This window comes from Podarcis raffonei, chromosome W (assembly GCF_027172205.1).
Source record: "Podarcis raffonei isolate rPodRaf1 chromosome W, rPodRaf1.pri, whole genome shotgun sequence".
Classification (NCBI taxonomy): domain Eukaryota; kingdom Metazoa; phylum Chordata; class Lepidosauria; order Squamata; family Lacertidae; genus Podarcis; species Podarcis raffonei.
Genome location: NC_070620.1, coordinates 8,761,359 through 8,785,176, shown reverse-complemented (window position 1 = coordinate 8,785,176; position 23,818 = coordinate 8,761,359). Strand labels below are relative to the sequence as shown.

General features: G+C 42.7%; 1 protein-coding gene across 9 annotated transcripts in view; it reads left to right on the top strand.

Annotated features, from left to right (window-relative positions):
* LOC128406015 (far upstream element-binding protein 3-like) overlaps nt 1–23,818 on the top strand; it is a 332,867-nt gene that overhangs the window by 234,341 nt on the left and 74,708 nt on the right. For all 9 annotated transcript variants that reach the window (XM_053373066.1, XM_053373069.1, XM_053373070.1 and 6 more), the window contains 3 exons: nt 11,460–11,620; nt 14,466–14,539; nt 14,869–14,945. In XM_053373066.1, coding sequence (XP_053229041.1) covers nt 11,460–11,620; nt 14,466–14,539; nt 14,869–14,945 — 312 coding nt within the window. The remainder of the gene's footprint in view (nt 1–11,459; nt 11,621–14,465; nt 14,540–14,868; nt 14,946–23,818) is intronic.

The window sequence follows — 23,818 nt, the reverse complement described above, 5'->3', positions numbered from 1 at the left end:
ACCCAATTGCAACCTTTGTACGTAAACCTTAAGTTGTTCTCTGTTAACAACCTTAGACAACAGATCAGCAGGAATTTCATTTCCTGGCATGTAGGACACCTGAATGAGTCCTTTCTGAATACTCTCTTGCACGATGTAGCTTAATCTGCAAGTACTTGGTCCTTTGCTTGCAACTCTCCGAGTTCAGCAAAGCCAAACAAGATCTATTGTCTTGATACACTTGTATAGGACATTTCACAGAAACCCCAATGTCCTTAAACAGTTGCATCAACCATTCACAATCCATGAGTGAAAGTGACAGAGCATTGAGTTCTGCTTCACAGGAACTTAGGCTCACTGTCGTCTGCTTTTTGCACAACCAGTCAAACAGGCAGTGGTTGTACATGTAGCACACTCCAGAAGTGCTTGTACCATCCGTGGTGTCACTTCCAAAACTTGCATCTGCAAAGATTTCAAGACCTCCAGTCTTCTGACTGGTGAACCTCAGCCTGTAGTGCATAGTCCCTTTCAAATACCGGGCTATGCGCTTTAGAGCTTTCCAATCCTGAACAGTAGGATTGTTAGCATGTTTGCTAAGCAGGTTAGTGCTTACAGCAATGTCAGGTCTTGAACATCTAGCAATGAAATTCAACTTGCCTAGAATGCATCTGTACAGCGTTGTGTCAGAAAACGCTTCAGCACTATCTACCTGGTAACCTGTCACCATCGGTGTGTCTGCTGGGTTTGCATCAACCAAATTCAACCTGGTTAATACATCAGCAATTTTCTGTGTTTGGTGTACCAGAAAATTACCCGCTTCGTCCCTCTCCACCTGCAGAGAAAGATAGTTGGATACCTCACCAAGATCCTTCATGTCAAAGTGCTCCTTCAGTTGAGCTAGGGTGCTTTGGTAAAAAGCCTGATTCTTCCAAAACATCAGAAGATCATCAACAAAACATAAACAATACAGTTTGTTTTGCCCCTCCTCCTTGACAAACACACATGGATCAGCTTTGCCCTGGTGAAAACCTAGAGAAAGCAACGTCTCAGTGAGTTTTGTGTTCCAACACCTGGCACTCTGCTTGAGACCATATAAGGATTTCCGCAGTTTACAGACCATTCCCTTCTGTATCTGCATTCCATCAGGTGGAAGCATATACAGCTCCTCCCCCAAAATCCTGTACAAAAAAGCTGTATTAATGTCATGATAGGAAACATGCAGTTTCTCCTCTGCAGCGATCTTGAGCATCAGCCGAATGCTCTCATATTTGACCGTGGGTGAGTAGGTCTCGTGGTAATCCTGCCCTGGTACCTGTGAAAAACCTCTGGCAATCAATCTGGCTTTGTGTCTGACAACCTTGCCATTCTGATCTGTCTTGGCCTTGAAGACCCATTTGCTGCCAACCAGTCTCATCCCTGGGACTACCGGTACCAGTTCCCAAGTTTGGTTCCTGTTCAAGGAATCAACTTCAGCCTTCATGGCATTTAGCCAAGGCTCAGCATCTTTAGAGGTTAACTCCTGAACCTCTTTGAAGCTTGAAGGTTCCCACACCTTCTCTGAGCTACTAAGAACAGCAGTTGCCGTCTTAGCAAACTCATCAGCAAATCTCTTCGGAGGTTTGCCTTTGGTCGCCCTTTCAGACCTGCGGACTAGACGCAAGTCTTCTGGACTCATCTCCTCCTTCTCAGGAGAAAAATGACCAATGGTGAACAGTGGTTCTTCCAGTTCATCGTCAGACGCATCAGATGGTCTGACTGAGGCCTTTGCGCTCTTGTAGTCTGCTGTGTCATCACTGTCACTGACACCAGCAGCAGCGCCGCCCACTGAACTGGAATCCGAACTCTGATCATCATCATCATCATCCTCAGTTTCCTCAGCTTCCTCAGCATGATCTGCTTTCTTCACATCACCTTCATCCTCCTCTGGGTAACTCTGGAAAATTCCCACATTTCCCCCCCACTTAGGATTGTACTCAACACTCCTTGTGAACTTTATGGATTTAGAGTTAGTCATCCATACCCTGTATGCACCTTTTTCGTACCCCATGAACAAACCATGTGCCCCACGCTTCCCAAGCTTGTTGCTCTGTGGGGTGTGTACCCACATGTCAGAACCAAAGATTCTCATGTGCTTGACATTAGGTTTCTTACCAAACATCTTCTCGTAGGGAGTGCAACCAATAGGTGATGACAGTCTGCGATTAAAAGTGTAAACAAAATTCGAGAGAGCCTCCCCCCAAAACTTCTCAGGGAGGTTGGCATCATGCAACAAGGTTTTTAGTCCTTGCAGCAACGTTTGATTTGCTCGCTCCGCAAGCCCATTCATCCATGGCGATCTAGGCGTTGACAAGTCATGCTGGATTCCCTTCTCAGTCAGGAAAGCTTCAAACTGCTGAGAAGTGAACTCCCCGCCTCAATCAGTAAACAGACGACCGATACGTTTATCGTGAGCATTCTCCAACCAAGCACAGAATGCCTTGAACCTAGGAAACGCTTGCGATTTCTGCTCGAGCATAAACACATGAATGTACCTGGAAAAAGAATCAATTAGAACCATGAAGTACCTTGCTCCTCCCAAAGAGGGCGCAAGAGGACCTACCAGGTCTGCGTGCACTAGCTGGTAGGGTTTGGAAGCCTGCCTGCTAGACCCCTTGCCTTTTGGAGCAACCTTCACCTTGTTCTCTGCACAAGATACACATTTCATGTGAAATTTACAGGGTTTGATGTTCAAACCTTCAACCAACCCAGGCATCTTGGCTAGCGCCTGCCAAGACAAGTGACAAAATCTTCGATGTGCATCATGAATACATCCTGCATGAAGAACCTTGTTAGTTTGTGCAACACAACAAGAATCAACATCAGATATAACAGCATTGTCATCATAAGTTAGACAGAACAAACCATCCATCAACTTTGCATGCAAAATGTCCTCTTTGCCTTTTCTGATGACACAGACAGTCCTCTTGAAGGAAACCTCAAAACCACGCCCAATCAGCTGTGGGACACTAAGCAAATTGTCCGCAGCTCCTGGAACAAAAAGTACATCTCTGATGGTAGTATGCAGACTTGCAAGTTTCACAGTCCCAACTCCTGCAATTTGCAAAGTCCTTCCATCAGCCAGGTGGATCTCACCATCTTGAGGCTTGAAGGAGATAAACAGATGGCGGTCCTTCGCAAGATGGCGGGTGCACCCTGAATCCACAACAAACCTGGCCTTTTCCTTCGAAGCAGATTTGCTGGCAAACAAAACCTTGTTTTCCACCAGCATGGGCTTTTGCAGCTTGCCCCCCTGCTCCTGGCCATCAGACGTGCCTTTAGCCTTTGGTGACGCTGTGCCAGCAAACATAGCCTTGTTTTTCCCTGGCTTTCCACCCCCCTTCTGCTTCGGGCCATCTGCAGGCTTTTTCCTTTGTTTACATCTGGCCTTCCGGCCTCTGCAAAGGCTTTGACCTTGGTTCTCACGAGAAACAGAGCTCTCAGCTGCCGACTCCTTGGCTCCCCCTAGAGGCTGGAATGCTGCCTGGGATGACGTGACAGTTTGCTCCCCCCTGCAGCTTGCAACCGGTGCCCTCAGCATCCCTGCATTCACTCGCATTCTGGGAAACAGCCAGGACCTCCGATGCATTCAAACCCTGGGCTGGGATGATTGGCAGGTGGGCTTTTTTCAAAGCATCCCACATGTCACGTGCCGTGAGATTTCCAGCAAGCGTTTTTATATCCTCCAGAGAGACGGATAAGACTATTACGTCTATGGCCCTCGAATTCTGGGCCTCCCATTTCTCTGTCCGAGGAACTGGAGTGGCTTCAGACACAGTATGCCAGACTCCAAACTGACGCAGCAAACTCTCACACGATTTTGCCCAGGTCTGATAATTGTGCCGATTTAACTTTGGGCACTCAGTGGCCTCAGAAGCTTGGAAATACTCCATTCCAGCTTTTCACGTGAGCCTTTATGCCTTCAAAGACGTCTTATCTCGGCAGCCCATAAATCACGATGCCTCTGGCTCGGCTCCCAGGCCAATTAGACCAGCCGGACTTCAAAGACTCTTGCCGGCATGCAGAAAAGCCTCTGCTTTCGCTTTTCCAACACATACCTCAGCAGTCTGTCGCTGTCTTACTCTCCTGTAAGTGCCGTGAATCTGGGCCCGAAACCTGTTGTTGGGATACTGCCAGGGAGACAAAATCCATCTGAGCCCCCAAGCCGGCTGCCGGACGTTCCATCGATCTCCCGTAGTCACGCAGTATCAGCAATCAGCGACACGAAGCCTCAAGAATTTAGATTGCCATATTCTTGGACTTGTGCACACTCTATCAGCAGAATTCACACAGCAAAAGATGCACAGCAGGAGAGCATATTTACAGTTTATTCAGCGTTGGTCAGAACAAAAATCCATGACTGTCTGCTTCGGTCTGCTCAGGCAACAGGAAGGAAAACGAAAGGAACAGACAACAGAAACATCCTGTGAGACAGGAAATACGCAGGCTGTGACACAAACATCCTGCTCCCTTTTAAGGTGGAACGGAAATATCCTAACACTTTCCTCTCTTATTATATCTTGTATTTCATAAGGCAAGCCTTTCCTAAAAAAATTTGTGACTCCCCTAGCATTTTCGTCTTAAGTTTGTTGAAAGAACTTCTTTTACCCACTGACATTTCAAAGTTTGAGCCCCTTGTTCTGTCAAATGTGTTTCCTGTAATAAACCTATATCAGCCTTTAATGACTGTAGATATTTGAGTGTTGTTTTTTGTTTTTTCTTTTCCTTTAACCCCTTGACATTCATACTTATAATTCTCATTATGACTTTAATCTGTAAGCTTTCTTGTCCTCTATTTTATCTTTAGCAAAATTGTTTGGAAGGCCTAATATAAACAAAATATACTAAAATTATTATCGCTCCAACCTGAGTCATATATCAACCATGCTTATATTTAACATATGGATTACAAAATATATGAATAATTAACATTCTTACATATCTAAATATAAATAAGGCAGACTCTACCCATTATATCTATATACACACTGAAATTAACTTTAAGTATTCCCAATCAAAAAATTATTATTTGAAAATATTCAAAAAAGGAAGTAGAGGAAAAAAAGGAGAAAGGTGTAAAGTAGTTCTATCAACAGTAAAAAGGATTCTGAAAGGGTAGGCTCAAATATATACCAATAGCCAACAATTAATAATATAATATTAGCACTAACGGTAAGAAAAGAAAAAGAAAACTACTTAATACACTCAACAATAAAACAGAAATAAATAACTGAAAAAGGGGGGGGACACCAAATGGAGCTTTTAACTTGGCACATAAGGAGCCCTTTATATACATAAGAAAACAACATATATTACTTAGTTTGATACTTATTAAATGGCAAATCAATATCTCCACGGACGTTCAGCTTTTATAGTAATATTTATTGTACCACCGCCATTATTAAATTGCTAATTTATCTGGGGTTTCATAGCTCTATACTAAGGAAGCTTTGTTCAGAGGGTGAATCAACATGAGTCAGTGGTTCTTCAATCAGGAAAGTCAGGTTGAAAGAGAGCTTCAAAATGGAGGGTGGCTGCCCCACCCTTTTCCAAGTCAAGTAGGAGAGGGAGGAAGGAAAAAAATAGCTCCCTTACCCTTCACCTTGGCTCTTTATCCACATTTATTGCTTGTACATAGGATATCGCATTATCATGATTTTGAAAGCGGCGCAGTTCATCATTTATCTTTAGGCAGAAAGTAGCTGGGAATATTGTGAAATGCTGTATTTTTAATTCCCTTGCTAGCTTACGAGCAGGGGCAAATAGTCGTCTCTTTTCTGCCACCATTGGAGCATAATCTGGGAAAATATAAATTTTGTTTTTCCTCCATTCAAGGGCTTTAGCATTTGATTTCCCCCGGAAATCTTTAAGAATATCATCTTGCACCCTTGTGCGTGCAAATTGAATTATTGTTATATATGTTTCCCCTCTTGCTTACTTGGTTTTCAGTGGGAAACTTTTAACACCATTTATCTCCATCCTTAAATCCAGTTGTTGTAGCTCCAACAGTTCTGTTAAACAGTTCACAGTATATTCAATTGCCTGAATTCCTTCAGGTGGATGGTTTTTAAAACCTATAAGTTTAAGGTTGTTCCTTCTAAGTTCAGATTGCAGTTGGAATAAGCGTTTGTTGGTCTGGTTCTGAGCTGCAAATGAAACTTTATCCAAGACATTAACACACTGTTTAATTGTATCCATGCGCAATGTTAAGACTTGTAAATCAATTCTCATTTGTGAAGTGTCTTGTTTAATCGCTGAAATTTCTGTCTTAAGCGCCCCCATGTCTTCTTTTATTTGGTTTTCCTGCTCCAGTTCCAATGCTCTGTTATCAAAGCTTTTCTTTCTTTCTGTGGCTTTGGGGGAGTTAGAACTGATGCATCTCACTTCATTTGTTTTGAGACCGTGTTATTATTTGACTTGGTCTTCTAGCCCTACGCAAGCCCACAGCGTCTTTTTGAAATTCGATATTCCCCAGCTGGTAAAGTGCCGATAAGCTCAGTTATAGTTGTTCTGAAGTTCCCTCCACAGCCTTCCTCCAGTCCATAAATCATTAAATAGGTTTTAATCACCTTTAATTTATGCTTCTCCTTGCATTCTTGCTGCGGAGCTTCTCAGCGTGTCTGCTCACACCTCCATCTCAAAAGCGGAAGTGATAATTAATAGCAAATATTTAAAAAGCTACAATGGGACCAATAATAATATCAGATCATACTATGCTAGAAACCACATTGCAACTCTTACCAGAAGTTAGAGAAAGGCTTACTTGGAGATTAGAATCTGCCCTGTTACACAAAAGGGATGTATTTGATAAAATTAAGGCAAGAATAGAATAATTTTATATCCATAATGATCCCGCACAATATGAAGAGGCCTTACTATGGGATACACTAAAGGCTGTTCTTACAGGTGAATTTGTAAGTACAAGCATCTGTATTAAAAAGGAAAGAACCAAAATGAGAGACACTTTAATGACAGAGATCATTAAACTTGAACTGCATAAACAAATTGGGAACAAAAAAAATCACATAGCAAATTAAATACAGAAAAGAGCTGAATTACAGACACTAGCAATTGCGAAAATATCTGTCTCTGTGCAATAGCTAAATCAAAAATTTAATGAATTTGGTGCTAAAAATTCTAAATTATTAGCATATTAGTTAAAACAGTGAAATCTCAAAAATAGAATCAGGTCTCTAAAAACAATGGCTCACAAATATTTCATTCTAAATTGTTCAGAAATTAATTCAAAACATTTTATAATAAACTATATACAAAGGAAAACTTGAACTTGGGTTCAATCCAACAATACATAGAAACTAGTATGTTAGAGAAAATTACAGATGAACAAAAGCAGTCCTTAGCAGCACCAGTAATGCTGGAAGATATAACTAAAGCAATCAAGAAACTTGAACCACATAAAGCATCAGACATGGGTGGTTTACCTGGAAAATTAAAAACAAACAAACAAAAAACAACTGAGATATTGCCCCATATGCAAAGATTGTTTTACAGTGTATTGCCTGGCAAGACAGTGCCTAAATCATGGAAAGATTCTATAATCGTTGTGATACTGAAACCAGGTAAAGAGCCAGAAAATCTAAAACCATACAGGCTTATCTCCTTAATTGGACAAGATGCAAAAGAATTAACAAGCATATTAGAAGATAGAGTGGCAAAATACTACCAAACGTAATCCACATTGCTCAAGCGAGGTTTGTAACAGACACATAGCAGATCCTATACAGAAAATACTGAATGCAGCGTACAATGAAAAAGCCTCAGGAATACCCTGTGCAATAGCCTCTCTAGATGCCCACAAGGCTTTTGACAAATTTCATTGAAAATATTCCAGCTGCTATCTAAAGTGAACTTTGGAAATGACCTTATACTAATTTTTAAAAATCTGCACAGCAGTAGCAGAGCAGGAATACAGGTAAATGGACAAGACTCAGAATACTTGAGCATGCAAAGAGGCACCAAACAAGGATGCTCTTATTATTTGCAGTGTCAATGGAAGCACTGGCTAGTGTTATCAGAACTAATCAGAAAATAAAAGGAATATTAAGAAATGGACGTAGAATATTATTGAACCTCTTTGTGGATGATATTGCCCTGATGATTTTGGACTCAGAGACATCCTTGTCAGAGGCCACCAGGGAAATTGAATCATTTGGGGAAATAGCTGGACTATTTATCAATAAAACAAAATCAGAACTATTACGCCTGAACGTCCCCTCAGAAATGCAAGCAAAAATACAAATCCATGCTGACATGACCTTACAAGGGGCTGCTCAGGATTTTGTGGGAAGCATGGCCTCCATGTGGCTGTCCCTGAATAAGTTTGGCCCAACTCATAGTTGCGGACATTCCTTAGACCTGGTGTTCACCTCTATGGACGTGGGTGATCTGACATTAAGTAAAAGTGAAACAAAAGAAGTGCCATAGTGGATCTCTCATGGATCTCTCAGCAGCCGTTGATACCATCAACCATGACATCCTTCTGGACCGTCTAGAGCAGCTGGGGGCACTGCTATGCAGTGGTTCTGCTCCTTTATCCTGGGCCGTGTCCAGAAAGTGGTGTTGGGGGATGAGTGTTCATCCCCCTAGGCTTTCACTTGTGGGGTGCCTCAGGGTTCCGTCCTCTCCCCCATGCTTTTTAACATCTACATGAAGCTGCTGGGAGAGATCATCGGGGTTTGGGCTGGGTGTCCACCAGTATGTGGATGATACCCAGTTCTGCCTCTCCTTCAAGTCAGAAACAGTGAGGGCAGTCAAGGTCCTGTGTAAGTGCCTGGAGGTGGTTGGAGGATGGATGGCGGCTAACAGATTGAGGTTGAATCCTGACAAGACAGAAGTATTGTTTTTGGGGGACAGGGGGCAGGCGGGTGTGGGGACTGCCTGGGGTAACTGTGCCCCTGAAGGACCAGGTGCGCAGCCTGGGAGTCATTTTGGACTCACAGCTGTCCATGGAGGTGCAGGTCAATTCTGTGTCCAGGGCAGCTGTCTACCAGCTTCACCTGGTATGCCGGCTGAGACCCTACCTGCCCACAATCTGTCTCACCAGAGTGGTGCATGCTCTGGTTATCTCCCGCTAGGACTACTGCAATTCGCTCCATGTGGGACTACCTTTGAAGGTGACTTGGAAACTACAATTAATCCAGAATGCAGCAGCTAGAGTGGTGACTGGGAGTAGCCACCGGGACCATATAGCACTGGTCCTAAAAGATCTACATTGGCTCCCAGTGCACTCCATGAGAGAAAGGGCTGCTTTGGGGGGAGAGAGAGAGGGAGGGAGGGAGATGGTGCTGGACATTCCAGGATCCAGCCCTCAAGGAGAGGACTGCATTTCCTCCTCCCTCCCTACTGTAAACCGATGAGCTCTCTCACCTTCAAGGGAGGGGGGGACCCTTCCTAGCTGCTGCCATCCCACCCACGCGGGAAGGTGTGTGCACTGGTTCCTCCAAGAGAGAAAGGGCTGGTTTAGGTTTACTCAAAAGGAAGGGGTGGGTTGGATCCAGGGGAAAGGGCTTCTACAGGTTTCGTCCAGTTCTTAAGGTGGTGTTTGAAGGCTGTCAACTCTGCAGTTGAGTTTACCCAATTTCTGCTTCGAACTATGGGGGAAACCGCTGTGGTTGACATGTGCCCCTGACTCATTTGAAAAACAGCAAGAGTCCTGGGGCACTTTAAAGGTTTAACACATTTATTATGGCATGAGCTTTTTGTGAACAACAATCTGTGCATCATGTTCTGATTATATAGGACCCTGTCCTCAATGTTATTTTCTTATGTTATTACAAGTATACAAAGTATATATTTTTTAAAATATATTAATTTAGGATGAACTTTTCAGGTTTTATGGAAGCGACTATCATTTGTTATTATTTTTCTCATAAGCTCAGCCAAATATAATATGTTTAAGTTGAAGAATGACAATGGGAGAGTGTGGTAGATCACTGCCAGTTTTTTATATTGGATGGTAGATCTCAGGCTACTTGTAGCTGGACCTGCCTGCTGTAAGCCACCCAGAGTGGCTGGGAAAATCCAGCCAGATGGGCGGGGTATTAGTAGTAGTAGTAGTAGTAGTAGTAGGCTACGAGTGATTGCCGAAGAAGAAAAGGCTTGTAGTGTAAGGCTTCATTTAAAATAAATGAATCAACACTCAATGTGTTTCCTAAAAAATGTATAGCTGCTGAAGTATTGCAATTAAAGAATTTAAAGTGGATTGGTGGCATTTTCCTTCAGAACAATAGCAAGGGCTTCATATGGCAGCTTCACCATTTCCTTCCTTTGGTGCAGGTATTGTATTTTCAGTATAAACAGGACTCCATTTTTGCACCTATACACACAAACACCACTTTTAATTGTTATCCAAGACATGGTGGGAAGGAAAAAGACCAAGCAGGACATTTTGGGATCAAATCAGAAATCAGTATGGCTTCTGTAATTCCGGAACTCTCCCTGGAAAATAGAGACACCAGGAAGGTGTCAGGCTTTGGGGAATTCTATCCCCCCCCCCAGTGGCAGCAAGAGGCACAGAAAAACAAGGGAGTTCTTACTAATGAATTTATTATTTTTTTCAAATTAAAAAAAGGTGGCCCTGAATATAGGAATCAGGCATTTAGTGTTGTGGTCCCTACCTGTCAGGAATGAGCCAGCTCCTAGTGGAACTTTTCAGCCGGCTGCAGAACAGAGAGGCTTAGATTTGATGCAGGTGGAACAGCGGCCAGTGCCGACTCCCCTGGACATTGGAATGCCGGTTGCCAAGGGAACGACTGAGAGCGGGCTGGAACACAGCCAAAGCTCTCAGGAAGCTCAAACAGGCGTGAACAGGCACAGAGATAGTCTATCAGAAAAGGAAGAGGCTGGAGCTGATCCAATAAGTCTGAAGAGTTGGTGAATGGGAGGGCTGCTAGACGGGAAGGAAAGCAAGAGATTAAAGGTGCAAAAGTTCAATATCTTCTGTAGGAACCGGAAGAAGTCTTCAGAAGGGTCATCTTGAGTGATAATGTCGGCGGCTTCGTTAGAGCCATCCAGAGCTATCTGTTTGTTTTTGCAATAAATCCTCCTTTTTAATTACGTACGTTACTGTATTATCAAGCTGGAACCTGGACTCCTGACACTAGCCTTTGAAATTCCCTCCCCCTTTGAATGTTAGATGGGCACAATCTCTGTTGTATTTCCAACACCTATGGAAGAGCTCCCTCATCCCAGTGTGCATCTGTATTGGAATTGTTTTTAGATATTTTGATTGGCTTATTGCTTGCATTTTTATGCTGACCAGAGCATGATGAGAATTGCAGTCCAAAACATCTGAAGGGCATGATCTAATCCATGTGATTGGATCTTCCTACTTCCACGCATCTTTGATAACTGCTGAAAATATAAAATGGAAGACTGAGCAGGTTCTACCTCCCTTTTCTTCCTCCCCTCTTGCTTCCTTGCAGGTGGAGAGAATATCAAGAACATAAACCAACAGTCTGGGGCCCATGTAGAGCTCCAGAGAAACCCACCTCCCAGCACAGACCCCAGCATACGGATGTTCACCATTCGGGGTGTCTCCCAGCAGATTGACCTTGCAAGACACCTCATAGATGAGAAAGTTGGTGTGAGTTGCTGCTCCTTCCCTTCTGTTTGCTTCCTCCTTTTTAAAAAATAAAATAATGTTTTGCAGATTACAATACAGTATGATCACATCTTACACACAATTAACTTGTGTGATTTCAACCTTGTGTGGTTGAAAACTAACTGGTTTAAATCCTGCAAATTAATAGCACACAAGCTTAGCACAGAAAGAGCTTTTAAACTCTGCCTTGCTTAGAAGGTAAAGATGGCCACGCAGGGACAGATACGCCATTCCCAGAATGTAACCCTTGCACAACACACAATCATACTATACATCAAAGACCAATGATAGCAAAACATTTACATAATTTTCTTGTGTCATCATTACACCTTTTGAGAGAAGAAAATGCTAAGGAGTAAACCTACAAAAATCCAGACTGGAGTCCCTAAAATGGTTGGATGGCGCCTTGTATGCCTACTTCGGGCAACTCCTGCAGCCAAGCTGGTGCCAAATATATTGCTCTGCTTTCATTTGGACCACATCTCAAGGCAGAGAGGTGGGTTTTGTTGTCTGGGTGGCCCAGGACCTCCATACACACTGCCCAGGCTTGCACCCCAGAAGAGGTCGATTTGATGCTGCTAACGCAGTGCTTTGACTTCTCGAGACAGATGGATGCCAGCAACATTTTTGCTAGGTGCACAGTCGCTTTATGTGACGTGGAGCACTGTTGTTCCCACTGTACAGACAGGAAAATTGTTCTGTGGCCCAGAGCCCCATTCAACACTCACTATGTACCGTATTTTTCCCTCTATAACACGCAGATTTTTTCTCCTAAAAAGTAAGGGGAAATGTCTATGCGTGTTATTGAGCGAATGTGTGGTCCCTGGAGCCGACTGGCCCGAGTGCATCACACATTTTCTTCGAGGGTCGTCTTCGTTGCGGTCAGCAGAAGCCAGGGAAGTGCTTGCTAGGAGGTTTGGCCACTCTGATCGCTTGATTGTGTGTGCAGTGCGACTGTGTGTTTGCTAGTGTGTGTGCTTTGTGAGTGTGTGGTTGCCTGTGTGTTTGTTCGCTAGCGTGGGTGCTTGGAGGGAGTGAGAGAGTGACTGACTGCTGCATCTTCTCCTGCAATTTGCCTTTTAAAAAATTGGAAGCAGCGGGGCAGTAAAAACCACCCCCGAAAGCCCCATTTTTCCCTTCTAAGGCTGCAGCTCGGCTTTGGGAGCCCTGAACCCCTGCCTTGTTCTTGAGGGATCTTTGAGGTTTTCCGTTTAGCTTTAACCCAGCCCCCTTATTTTACCAGTTTATCTTCATTCTCAGTGTGGTAAACTGATTGCAGGCAGCCACACGTGCGTTCGAGCCTCCCGAGAGAGAAAGCTGTTGCTTTCCTGCATTCTGCCTCAGGGTCTTACTGCCCACCCTCTTCTGTTTCATTACTGTGTTTGCTCAAACGGAACAAAGAGCAGAGAAAACCCCTCCCCTCCAGGCAAGCAGAGGGGAAAGCAGAGCGTCCTTCCTTCTACCGTAATTCCTCTCCGTGCTCCGGTGCTGCTGCTGTGTCTAGGGACTCGCAGGCAACATGCAGGTGGGAGAGAGAGAGAGAGAGAGAGAGAGAGAGAGAGAGCTGGCTGGCTTGGGTGGGTGGGGGAACTTTTGCCTTCCTTTCCTCCCTCCGGTAAAACCCCTCTCCTGCATTCTTAGCCAGCTGCTTCTCCGCACACCCCTCTCGGTGCTCCTTGTCCCTTCTATGTTTTTCCTTCCCTCCCCACTTAAAACGTGGTTACAAAGCACGGATCCACATTGCATTGGGTCACCCCAAATTCACCATCAGATTACATACCATATCCATGGCTACAGCCTGCACCAAAAAAATCACGCACCCACTGTTGCCTGGGGCTGCAGTGGTACAAAAACGTGGTTACAAAGCATGGATCCACATGGATCCTCAGGATCTTTGCATAGGGTCACCCCAAATTCAACATCAGATCACATAGCATATCCATGGCTACAGCCTGCACCAAAAAAATCACGCACCCACTGTTGCCTGGGGCTGCAATGGTACAAAAACGTGGTTACAAAGCATGGATCCACATGGATCCTCAGGATCTTTGCATAGGGTCACCCCAAATTCAACATCAGATCACATAGCATATCCATGGCTACAGCCTGCACCAAAAAAATCACGCACCCACTGTTGCCTGGGGCTGCAATGGTGCAAAAACGTAGTTACAAAGCACAGATCCACATGGATTCTCAGGATTTTTGCATTGGGCTACCCCAAACTCACCGTCAAATCACATGTCTGTGGCCACAGCATGAAGCACAAAAATGCTACATCCACTGTTTCATTCAGAATTTTTTTTTCTTGTTTTCCGCCTCTAAAAACTATGTGCGTGTTATGGTCAGGTGCGTGTTATCGAGCGAAAAATACGGTACCTTGCATAAGAATTTTGGGGTCATTTACCAGCAAAATTAGACAGGCACCTAATGTCACAGTGTTCAGATGCCTATTTGAAGGCATTTTTTATTTAAGAAGACTTTCCCCTTTGGGTGACCTGATCACTTATGGAATATTAATTATTTGCAACTACAGTTTTATTGTTTCTTTAGGATTTGTAATACAGGAATTGATTGCTTTTAGAGGTTTGTAGGAATGATTTTATTGCTTTTTTTAGAAAGCAGGTTTTGTTGTGTTTATCCTATTTTATCTTGTACTCTGCTTTGAATAGCCTCTGGCCATGAATCTGCTTATAAATCTGTTAAATGAAATAAAATTATTCATATTGAAAAGCCTTCCACAGCTCCTTAACTCTTAGATGCACTCTCAATTACCTTGTAGCCTGAGTGACAGAAAGGTCAATTAATTACCTGTTCGTTCCTTCTCCAGTGTACTGGTCTGGGTGGCCCTGGGGGTTTCAGCCAGAGCCCCTTCAACCAAGCACCTGCTGCACCTCACCAAAAGTACGTAGCCATCTTGCTTGCATTCCCATCACCGTTAGATCCTCCCCACTCCCCGGCCCACCAAATATAGCTGTAGTTGTGATGGTAGCATTAAGCAGCATCCTGGGTTCATGATGCTTTTACAGAAGAACAAGTCGTCTATGCTTTTCCCTGAGAAACTTAAATAAATTCTGTAATTTTGAGCTGCCTGGATTGGGAGGGGGGAGGGGCAGGCAGGGGCTGTGGCCACATGCAGCCTTGGAAATTCATTTAGATTTTAATATGGACACATCATTGTGGATGGACCAGCTCCTTTTCCCTTCAATCACTAATGATCTTGTCCTCCACAGCGGTCCTCAGACCTTCATGACGCAGGGTTGGGGTGGCACTTATCAGACGTGGCAACAGCCTGGGCAGCAGGTTCCAAGTAAGTGTCTTGTAATCGTAGAGCTTCCAAAAATCACCCAGTTTAAGTTGATTGAGTTAAAGAGTGGGGGACCTCTTGCCCTCTGTATGTTTCTGGGCTACATCTCCCATTGACCATTGGCCATGCTGATGGGACTCATAGTTCGGCTACATATGGAGGGCCACAGGTTCCCCACCACTGGACTCTTAAAGGAATCGTTTCTTCAGACATGCAATATCTGGAGTTGTATATCATGCAGCACCTCAATTTGCTACTGCTTAAGCACAGCGCTGGCCCCCAGCCTCTTAAGCGAGATGGGCGCGCAACCCCAGAGTCGGACACGACTGGACTGTACGGGCAGGGGTACCTTTACCTTTTTAAGCACTGGTTAAACATGAGCATGTGAGAACTACTAGCAAGAATAATAGAATCTTAGAGCTGGAATGTACCCAAGGGTCATCTACTCCAATGCCCTGCAATGCAGGAATCTCGGCGAAAGCATTCATGACAAATGGCCATCCAAACTCTCTTTATAAACCTCCAAGGAAGGAGAGTCCACCACCTCTCATGGGAGTCTGTTCCACTGTTGAATAGCTCTTACTGTCAGAATTTTTTTCCGAATGTTTAGTTGAAATCTCCTTTCTTGTCACTTGAAGCCATTGGTCCGAGTCCTACTCTCCAGAGCAGATATTTGAAGATGGCTATTTCTTTTCAGTCTCCACTTTTCCAGGCTAAACATACCCAACTCCTTCATGCGCTCCTTGTAAGGCTTAGTTTCCAGACCCTTGATCATCTTGGTTGCCCTCCTCTTCACACGTTCCAGCTTGTCAACATCCTTTTTAAATTGTGGAGCCCAGAATTGGACACAGTATTCTAGGTGGGGTCTGAGCAAGGCAGAATAGAGTGGTACTATTACTTCCCTTGATCTGGACACTATACTTCTGTTGATGCAACCTAAAATAGTGTAACCTTTTTTGCTGCTGCAGCACACTGGTGGTTTTTTAAAAATGTATTTTTGTTTTTTTTAAATGTATTTTTATTTTTTTTAAATATTGGTTTTCAAAAGTATGAGCAGTGCCGGCTTCCGGTTTGGCAGGGACATCAGGAAGAAGTGCGGAATAGCCTCTCGGGGAATTCTGAGCAGCGCGGGGGCTTTTTAGAGGTCCGCAAGTACCCTGCGGACCTTGGAACCTCAAGGGGAATACCTTGAGGGACGGAGCACCCAGTGGCGCCCAGACGTGCTCTCCTGCTTCTTGGGTTTAAATAATAATCCGAGGACGGGATAGAGCTGCGGGCGCGAAGGGGAAGCACCTCGGACCGCACGCTGTGCAGTCTCAGGCTTCTGATGAAAGTGCCAAGCTTCCACGATAAAATTGAATTCCGAAGAATGGGATATTTTTAAACACTGACAATCGGGAGGAATTCAAAGAATTTGACCAGCCAAGGGATGCAAAAAGGGAGTCCGTCCTGGCTGCAGTGTAAAGATGGTACAGAGAACAAAGACATAAGAACAAAGGTGGAAATGAAAGTTCCTGTTGAGTAAGTGTAAAACTGAAAGTCCTCAGAGGCACTGCACTGAGGCAAACGCCATTTTATAACGTTGAAAGAGGGAAAAGAGTTAAAAAGGGACTTTGTTTCTCTTCTTTTCTTGCGAAGACTTTGTGGCTCGGTGGGAGAAACAGTAACGTGCTGAGCTCCAGCCCAGAGACTCAGATACTTTGTATAAAACTTTATATAAAACAGAGGGGAATGCTGGCAACATTGGAAGGGACTGACAAGTGAAAGTGGGACAGAGCAGTAAAAGTTTTAAAGTGTGTTGCAGAGATCCCTAAGCCTCTCATCTCTGATTAAATGGACATAGAAGAGGTTTGAATTGAAACTGTGATCATTCTCATACCCCCACTGGAATGAGAAGGGAGGAATTTAATTTGGAAAAACGCTTTATACCCAAATATCCTTTGAGGATTAAGCCTGCGAGTGGCTAGAAAAATCACCTCCCTGGCTCCCTGATTGGATTACAACTCCACCTGGATCTATAAGTTGGATTGAGCCGACAAGTGGCGGAAGACCAGAAAAGGACCTTTAAATTGAGACAGTAGTTGGGACAAGGTCTATATATTTCTGACTTGTATTATTTCTTTTTTCCTTTCCTTTTCTTTTGAGACAGTACTTGATGTGCATTTAAATGGGTGATCTTTAAAGTGTGTGGCTAAGACAAAGAAATTGAAAGCTATAGTGAAGAGAAGGGAAAACATCTGAGGACCCCTAAGGGTTATTGCCCAAATTACAATTTGTCATTAACTCGCTTTCCGGCTCCCTCTAGTGGTGAAAGTATAATATTGAGTTATATGCTTTAAAATACCAGGGGGAAATGGGGGGGGGGGTGGAGGAACTCCAGGGGATAGAAGACAGTCGAAACAGGAAGAAATTAAGGACTTAGACATTTTATGGTTAAAAATAAAGGAAGAATTTGAACAAAATGAACAACATATGGAGAAAAAATTGGCAGAAGTACAAGAAACTCTGGATAAGAAAATAGAGGGGGTGGTGGGGGAGTTGTCAAATAAAATTAAAGATTTAACGGTTAGATCAAAAACAACGGAAGAGCTAGCGAAACGAACTCAGAAGGAAGTTAAGGAAAATAGGAAAGAGACAGATAGAATTAAAGAGGAAATGACAGAGGTTAGTAAAATACAAGAACAGATCTGGGACAACATGGCTCTGATGGAGATGAGGCAGAAGCAAAGAAATTTAAAATTTAGAGGGGTAGTAGAAGAAGCAAATGAAGATATAAAAGCAAAAATGATTAAAGAATTGGCAAGATGGATGGATATGAAGGAGGAAGAAATGGAATATACAATTGAGAATGTGTTTAGAATTAAAGTGAGATCGGTAAAAGCCAAAGCCAAAAAACTGCCTGGAGATTAATTTTTAATTCATTAGAGATGAGTAATGCAATTCTGAGAGTGAGTTATAATAACAAATTATTAATTGATGGAAGACCAATCATCATTTTTAAAGAGATTCCTACCAGATTTTTACGAAAAAGAGACGGATACAAACAACTGGTGACTCTACTGAAGAAAAATGGAATCCAACATAGGTGGGAGTTTCCTGAAGGAATCTTTTTATTACAAAGACAAAAGATTTAGACTAACAGATCTCCAAGAGATAAAGAAATTCTCTAGAAGATATGAGAAAGAATTAGGCAAGATGGAAGGAAGCCTTGTTGGTCCCAGATCCACCGGAGCAGACCTTTATGTCGAAGAAGAGAACAAAAAGAAGAGGAAAGACAGAAACAAAGGAGAAGGAGAGGGAGAGGGAGAAGAAGAGGTAGAAGAAGAAGAGGAGGAAGACAACACTAACAAAACCACCCAAATTTAATTCATCTCTTTGTCTCAAAAGTAGATTAAGGAAATGACGTTGAAATTGATAACCTGGAATATTAATGGGCTTAACAAGAAATCTAAATGAAATAAAGTTGAAAATGTTTTGAAAAAAAGGAATCTTGATGTAATCTGTTTACAAGAAACCCATGTTGCTAAAAAACATAGACACATTTTGATTAATAAAAGGCTGGGTAGAAAGCTCATAACTTCAGATGTTAATAAAAAAAGAGGGGTGGTTTTATATATAAAGGAGAGATTAGATCCTAAACTGATTTCTAAAGATGAGGAGGGGAGAGTGATTGTGGTACAAATAACGCTGCAGGGCGAGAGGTTAATTGTAGTGGGAATATACACACCTAATGGAAACAAAACGGAATTCTTTAAGAGATTAGAGGAAAGATTGATGGACTTTATGGATCAGAAGATAATTTTGATGGGGGATTGCATTGGCGTGGTAATGCTGGAAATAGATAGAATGTCAAAGAAAAAAGGTATAAAAGAGGGTAAACTTCATAAGACATTCTTTGATTTTGTTGAAAATTTTGGCTTCATAGACATTTGGAGGTTGAAACACCCAATTACAAAACAGTTCACTTTTTTCTCGGAACCCCATCAAAGCTCGAGCAGAATAGCCTATGTATGGGTATCCAAAGAATTGGCCCCAAGAGTAAGTAAAAATGAGATTATTCCACAAACCCAATCTGATCACAATTCAATATATTTGGAATTGAGAGGTAAAGAGCAATCTTCTTTCAGATGGAGGATGAATGATACATTGTTTGAGAACCCAAAAATAGTAGAGAAAGCAAAAGAGGCAATAAAGGAATATTTTGATTGGAATTTACACAAAGAGGCTGGTTTGGATATAGTGTGGGACGTGAGTAAAGCAGTTATGAGAGGTTTCCTGATACAGCAAAACAGCTTCAAGAAAGAAAAGAAAAGAAAAAAGAGGAAATCCTGAGAAAATGAGAAAAAAATAGTAATAAAACCAAAAGATGAACAAATTAAACAGACTATTAAAATGTTACAAACTCAGTTTTCCATGTTGGTGAACCAAGAAGTGGAATGGAAATTAAAATTAATGAGACAGAAGTATTTTGAATCAGCTAAGAAAACCGGGAAGCTACTGGCATGGCAACTAAGAAAACGTCAAAGTCAAAATACAATTAATAAAATCAAGATAGGAGAACAATTGACGGAAGACCCAAAAGAAATAAGAAGAGCCTTTCAAGGATTTTATAAGGAACTTTACAGGAAAGACAAGGAAGACATAAAAAAAAATGCCATGTTGAATAATTGTTTTGATTGGAAATGATTATTTTAATGACAGGAAGTATTCAGGTCCGATAGTTCTGGGTGATTATGTCCAAAAGGGATCAGTTTGAAGTCATAAAACCTCGAAATCTTCTATAAATTGGTGCGGCAAAGCATAAAGTTGGGGGATCAAAACTAAGTTAATGGGGCAGCCGCCCCACGAAGTGTATAGGAAACTCCACCTGTGCATGCGCCAACTTATGACTAATTTGTAACTATTTTTGTTTGGAATTCCCATGGTTTGGAGGGAGCCGACAAACCATGTCACTGACTGCTACTTCTGCGCTGTTGATGTGACTGGGATCAACAGAAAGAACTGGAGCAGCCTCAAGTATCCTGATCTTCAATCAGCACGTCGTCCTGTAGCTCATTGTGATGAAATTCCAGTGCCTATCTTCGGAGAACTTCCTGACATTACATTAGTGACGAAGATGCCTCCAGTATTGAAGGACATGAAGAAGAAGAAGTGGTTCTTGAAGATGATGCTCCACATCCATTTTCCCAAAAGGAGTTGAATGATCTAGTTCGCGGCCTCAGCTTGTCAAAGGACTCTGCCGAACTGTTGGCATCTAGATTGAAGGAAAAAACCTCCTCTCTGACAGTGCTCGCATCAGCTTCTTCGCAACAGGCATCAAGAGTACCTCCATTTTTTCTTGGAAGAGAAGGACTTGGTGTACTGTGCAGATATTGCGCACCTTCTGCTCAAGCTTGGAGTGCCACAGTACGAACCCAAAGATTGGAGACTGTTCATTGACAGCAGCAAGCGATCACTGAAATGTGTTCTGCTACACAACGGCAACCAGTTTGCCTCTATACCCCTGGTTCACTCAAGTACACTGAAGGAGAACTATGAAGCGGTGAAGTATGTGCTGGAGAAAATTGGTTATGATCAGCATAAGTGGTTTATTTGTGTTGACCTGAAGATGGTGAACTTTTTGTTGGGACAATAGTCTGGCTTCACCAAGTACCCATGTTTTCTGTGCATGTGGGATAGTAGGGACCGTGCTCAGCATTACACGAAAAAGGACTGGCCTGTGCGGGAGGAATTGGTGCCTTGCAGAAAAAGGAACGTCATCAATGACCCTCTGGTGGACAGAGACAGAATACTCTTCCCACCGCTGCACATCAAGCTCGGCTTAATCAAGCAGTTCACCAAGGCTCTGGACAAGGATGGTTACTGCTTCACTTACTTGTGCCAGGCTTTTCCAGGATTGACCATGGAGAAGTTGAAAGCTGGCATCTTTGACGGTCCTCAGATCCGTCAGCTCATCAGAGATCCAGAGTTCGGAAACTCAATGAACGAAGTGGAACTGGAAGCGTGGAAGTCATTTGTTCTGGTAGTGAAGAACTTTATTGGCAACAATAAGGCCAGAAACTACGCAGAACTTGTCAACAACATGCTGACTGCTTTCAGAAACCTGGGCTGCAACATGAGCGTCAAGATGCACTACCTATTTTCACATATGGACCGGTTTCCTGAGAACCTGGGTTCAATGAGTGACGAGCAGGGGGAGAGATTCCATCAGGACATGAAAGAGATGGAGACCATGTCTCAGGGTCGCTGGGACGCAGTCATGATGGCTGACCACTGTTGGACTCTGAAGAGAGACCTCCCTGCCGCTGAGCATTCCAGGAGTTCCAAGAAACGGAAGTTCAAGCCCTGAAGTTTGAAAAATTGTGAAGCAACATGCAATTTACGTGTACTTACCTTTATCAATGCCCACCATTCAGTTTACAGAAATCGATGTTTCTATCAGGTAATCAATATATGTTGTTGGAAAAACATTTTTTTCTCTTAAAAACATATTTAGGATGATATGTGTTGACAAAAATCAGCTGATAATGCCACAAAAATGTAATCGGTTTTGTCACAAGATCTGATTTTTTTCAAATCAACATAGCACAAAAACCTGACCTGATGGAGAGAAACGGATGCCATTTCCTGATTCAGCAGTGCAAAAATAACCTAAATCAATTGTAGAAATCTAGACAACATTCAAAAAGTAAAAACTTGTTGCCCAGTGTAATATATCTTGGTTATTTATGGAGAAAAGTATGGGGATGATGGGGGTTTTGTGGCTCTTTCCTGAGAGGAATTGAGGCAATTTATTCAGAACAGAGAGTGAAACTAATAGTGAATAACGGTTTGACAAAATCATTCGACATCACAAAGGGTACCAGACAGGGGTGCCCACTGTCTCCACTATTGTTTATAATGGTATTAGAGGTATTAGTAAATAGTTTGAGAGAAACATCAGAGGTAAAAGGAGTTAAAATAGGTGTTAAAGAATTTAAACTTAAGGCCTATGCAGATGACTTAGTATAAACCTTAGAAGAACCCCAGAAAAGTGTCAAAATAGCATTGGAAGAAATGGACAAATTTGGACAACTGGCAGGATTTAAACTGAACAAGACAAAGACGAAAATGGTGGTCAAGAATATGGAAAATAATGAGATTGAAAGGCTGGAACAAGAAAATGAAATTAAGGTGGTTAAGAAAGTAAAATACTTGGGAAATTAGATGACAGCAAAGAATATAAATTTGTTTAATGGCAATTACCAACCAGTGTGGAAAGAGATTAAAAGAGACTTGGAAATATGGGATAGATTAAAGTTGTCAATAAGTGGAAGAATGTCAGCAATCAAAATGAACATATTACCAAGGATGCTATTTTTATTTCAAACGATTCCGATAATCAGAGGCTTAGGACAACTTAGAGAATGGCAGAAGGTTCTCTTGCACTTCATATGGCAAGGGAGAAAACCAAGGATTAAATTTAAAATACTGATGGACAGAAAGGAAAGAGGGGGGTTTCTTGGTACCTGATTTAAAACTTTATTACGAAGCAGCCTGCTTATGTTGGATAAAGGATTGGATAACCCTGGAAAACTCAGACCTGTTAGATTTGGAGGGATACAATAACAGATATGGGTGGCACTCCTACCTCTGGTATGGTAAAGTGAAAGTGCACAGAGGTTTTACAAACCATGTGATAAGGAGTGCCCTATATTGTCGGGATCTCCGTTCGACCGAGCTGATAAACTTCATCTTCCTCCGGCCGAGTCCTTCGGAATTGCCTCCGACGTGATTGAAGACCTGAGCCTCTGATAAGGCTCCAGGCACATCCCCCATTCAGCAGAGTTTCCAGCACAGGGAAGAGACGAGAGGTTTGGGCTACATTCCTAGGAGTTTTATTATCTAGCTACGCAGACAGAAAAATACATCCTCTCTCTGTGAAAGCAGAGAGCAACTGAACAACAAAGGAACATTAAACCAGTTTGTCACATCCGTCTCCTGTCTCCCGTGAGACTTCCAACAGTATGGAATGTGTGGAATGTAAACAGAGTCTTGTGACTCCAAAGCACTGCACAGTGGCACAAACAGAAACTAACATCCTCCCCCTTTCTGTGAACACCACCGGGCAGTGTGTCAGTACAATCTCAGTACAAACCCAATTTCTGTACATAGGTACAGTGTTGATCCTTCGGAACAACCTTTGATAATAAATCAGCAGGAATTTCATTACCTGGCATGTAGGACACCGTTACGAATCCTTTCTGAACACATTCTCTAGCATGTTGCAGCTTCACTTGCAAGTGCTTTGTGCTTTGCTTACAACCTTCAGAAGTCAGCAAAGCCAAACATTCAGTTCGGCTTCACAAGAACTCAAGCTTACTGTTGTTTGATTCTTGCACGACCAATCAAAAAGACCCTGGTTGTACATGTAGCAAACTCCAGACATGCTTTTCCTGTCTGTAGTGTCACTTCCAAAACTCGCATCAGTAAATATCTCAAGACCACCAGACTTCTGATTGTTAAATCTCAGTCTGTAGTGCATAGTGCTTTTCAAATAGCGTGCTATGTGTTTCAGAGCTTTCCAATCCTTAACAGTAGGATTGTTGACTTGTCTGCTTAGCAAGTTTGTGCTAACTGCAATGTCAGGTCTTGGACATCTGGCAATGAAGTTTAGTTTGCCTAGTACACTTCTGTACAGTGTAGTGTCATAAAATGCTTCTTCAGTGTCATCTACCTGATAACCTGTTGTAATTGGTGTGTCTACAGGGTTAGCATCCATCAGGTTTAGTTTGCTTAACACATCAGCAATTTTCTGTGATTGGTGTACTAGAATATTACCATCTTGGTCTCTCTCTCTCTTTCCAGAGATAGGTAGTTGGTTACCTCACCAAGAT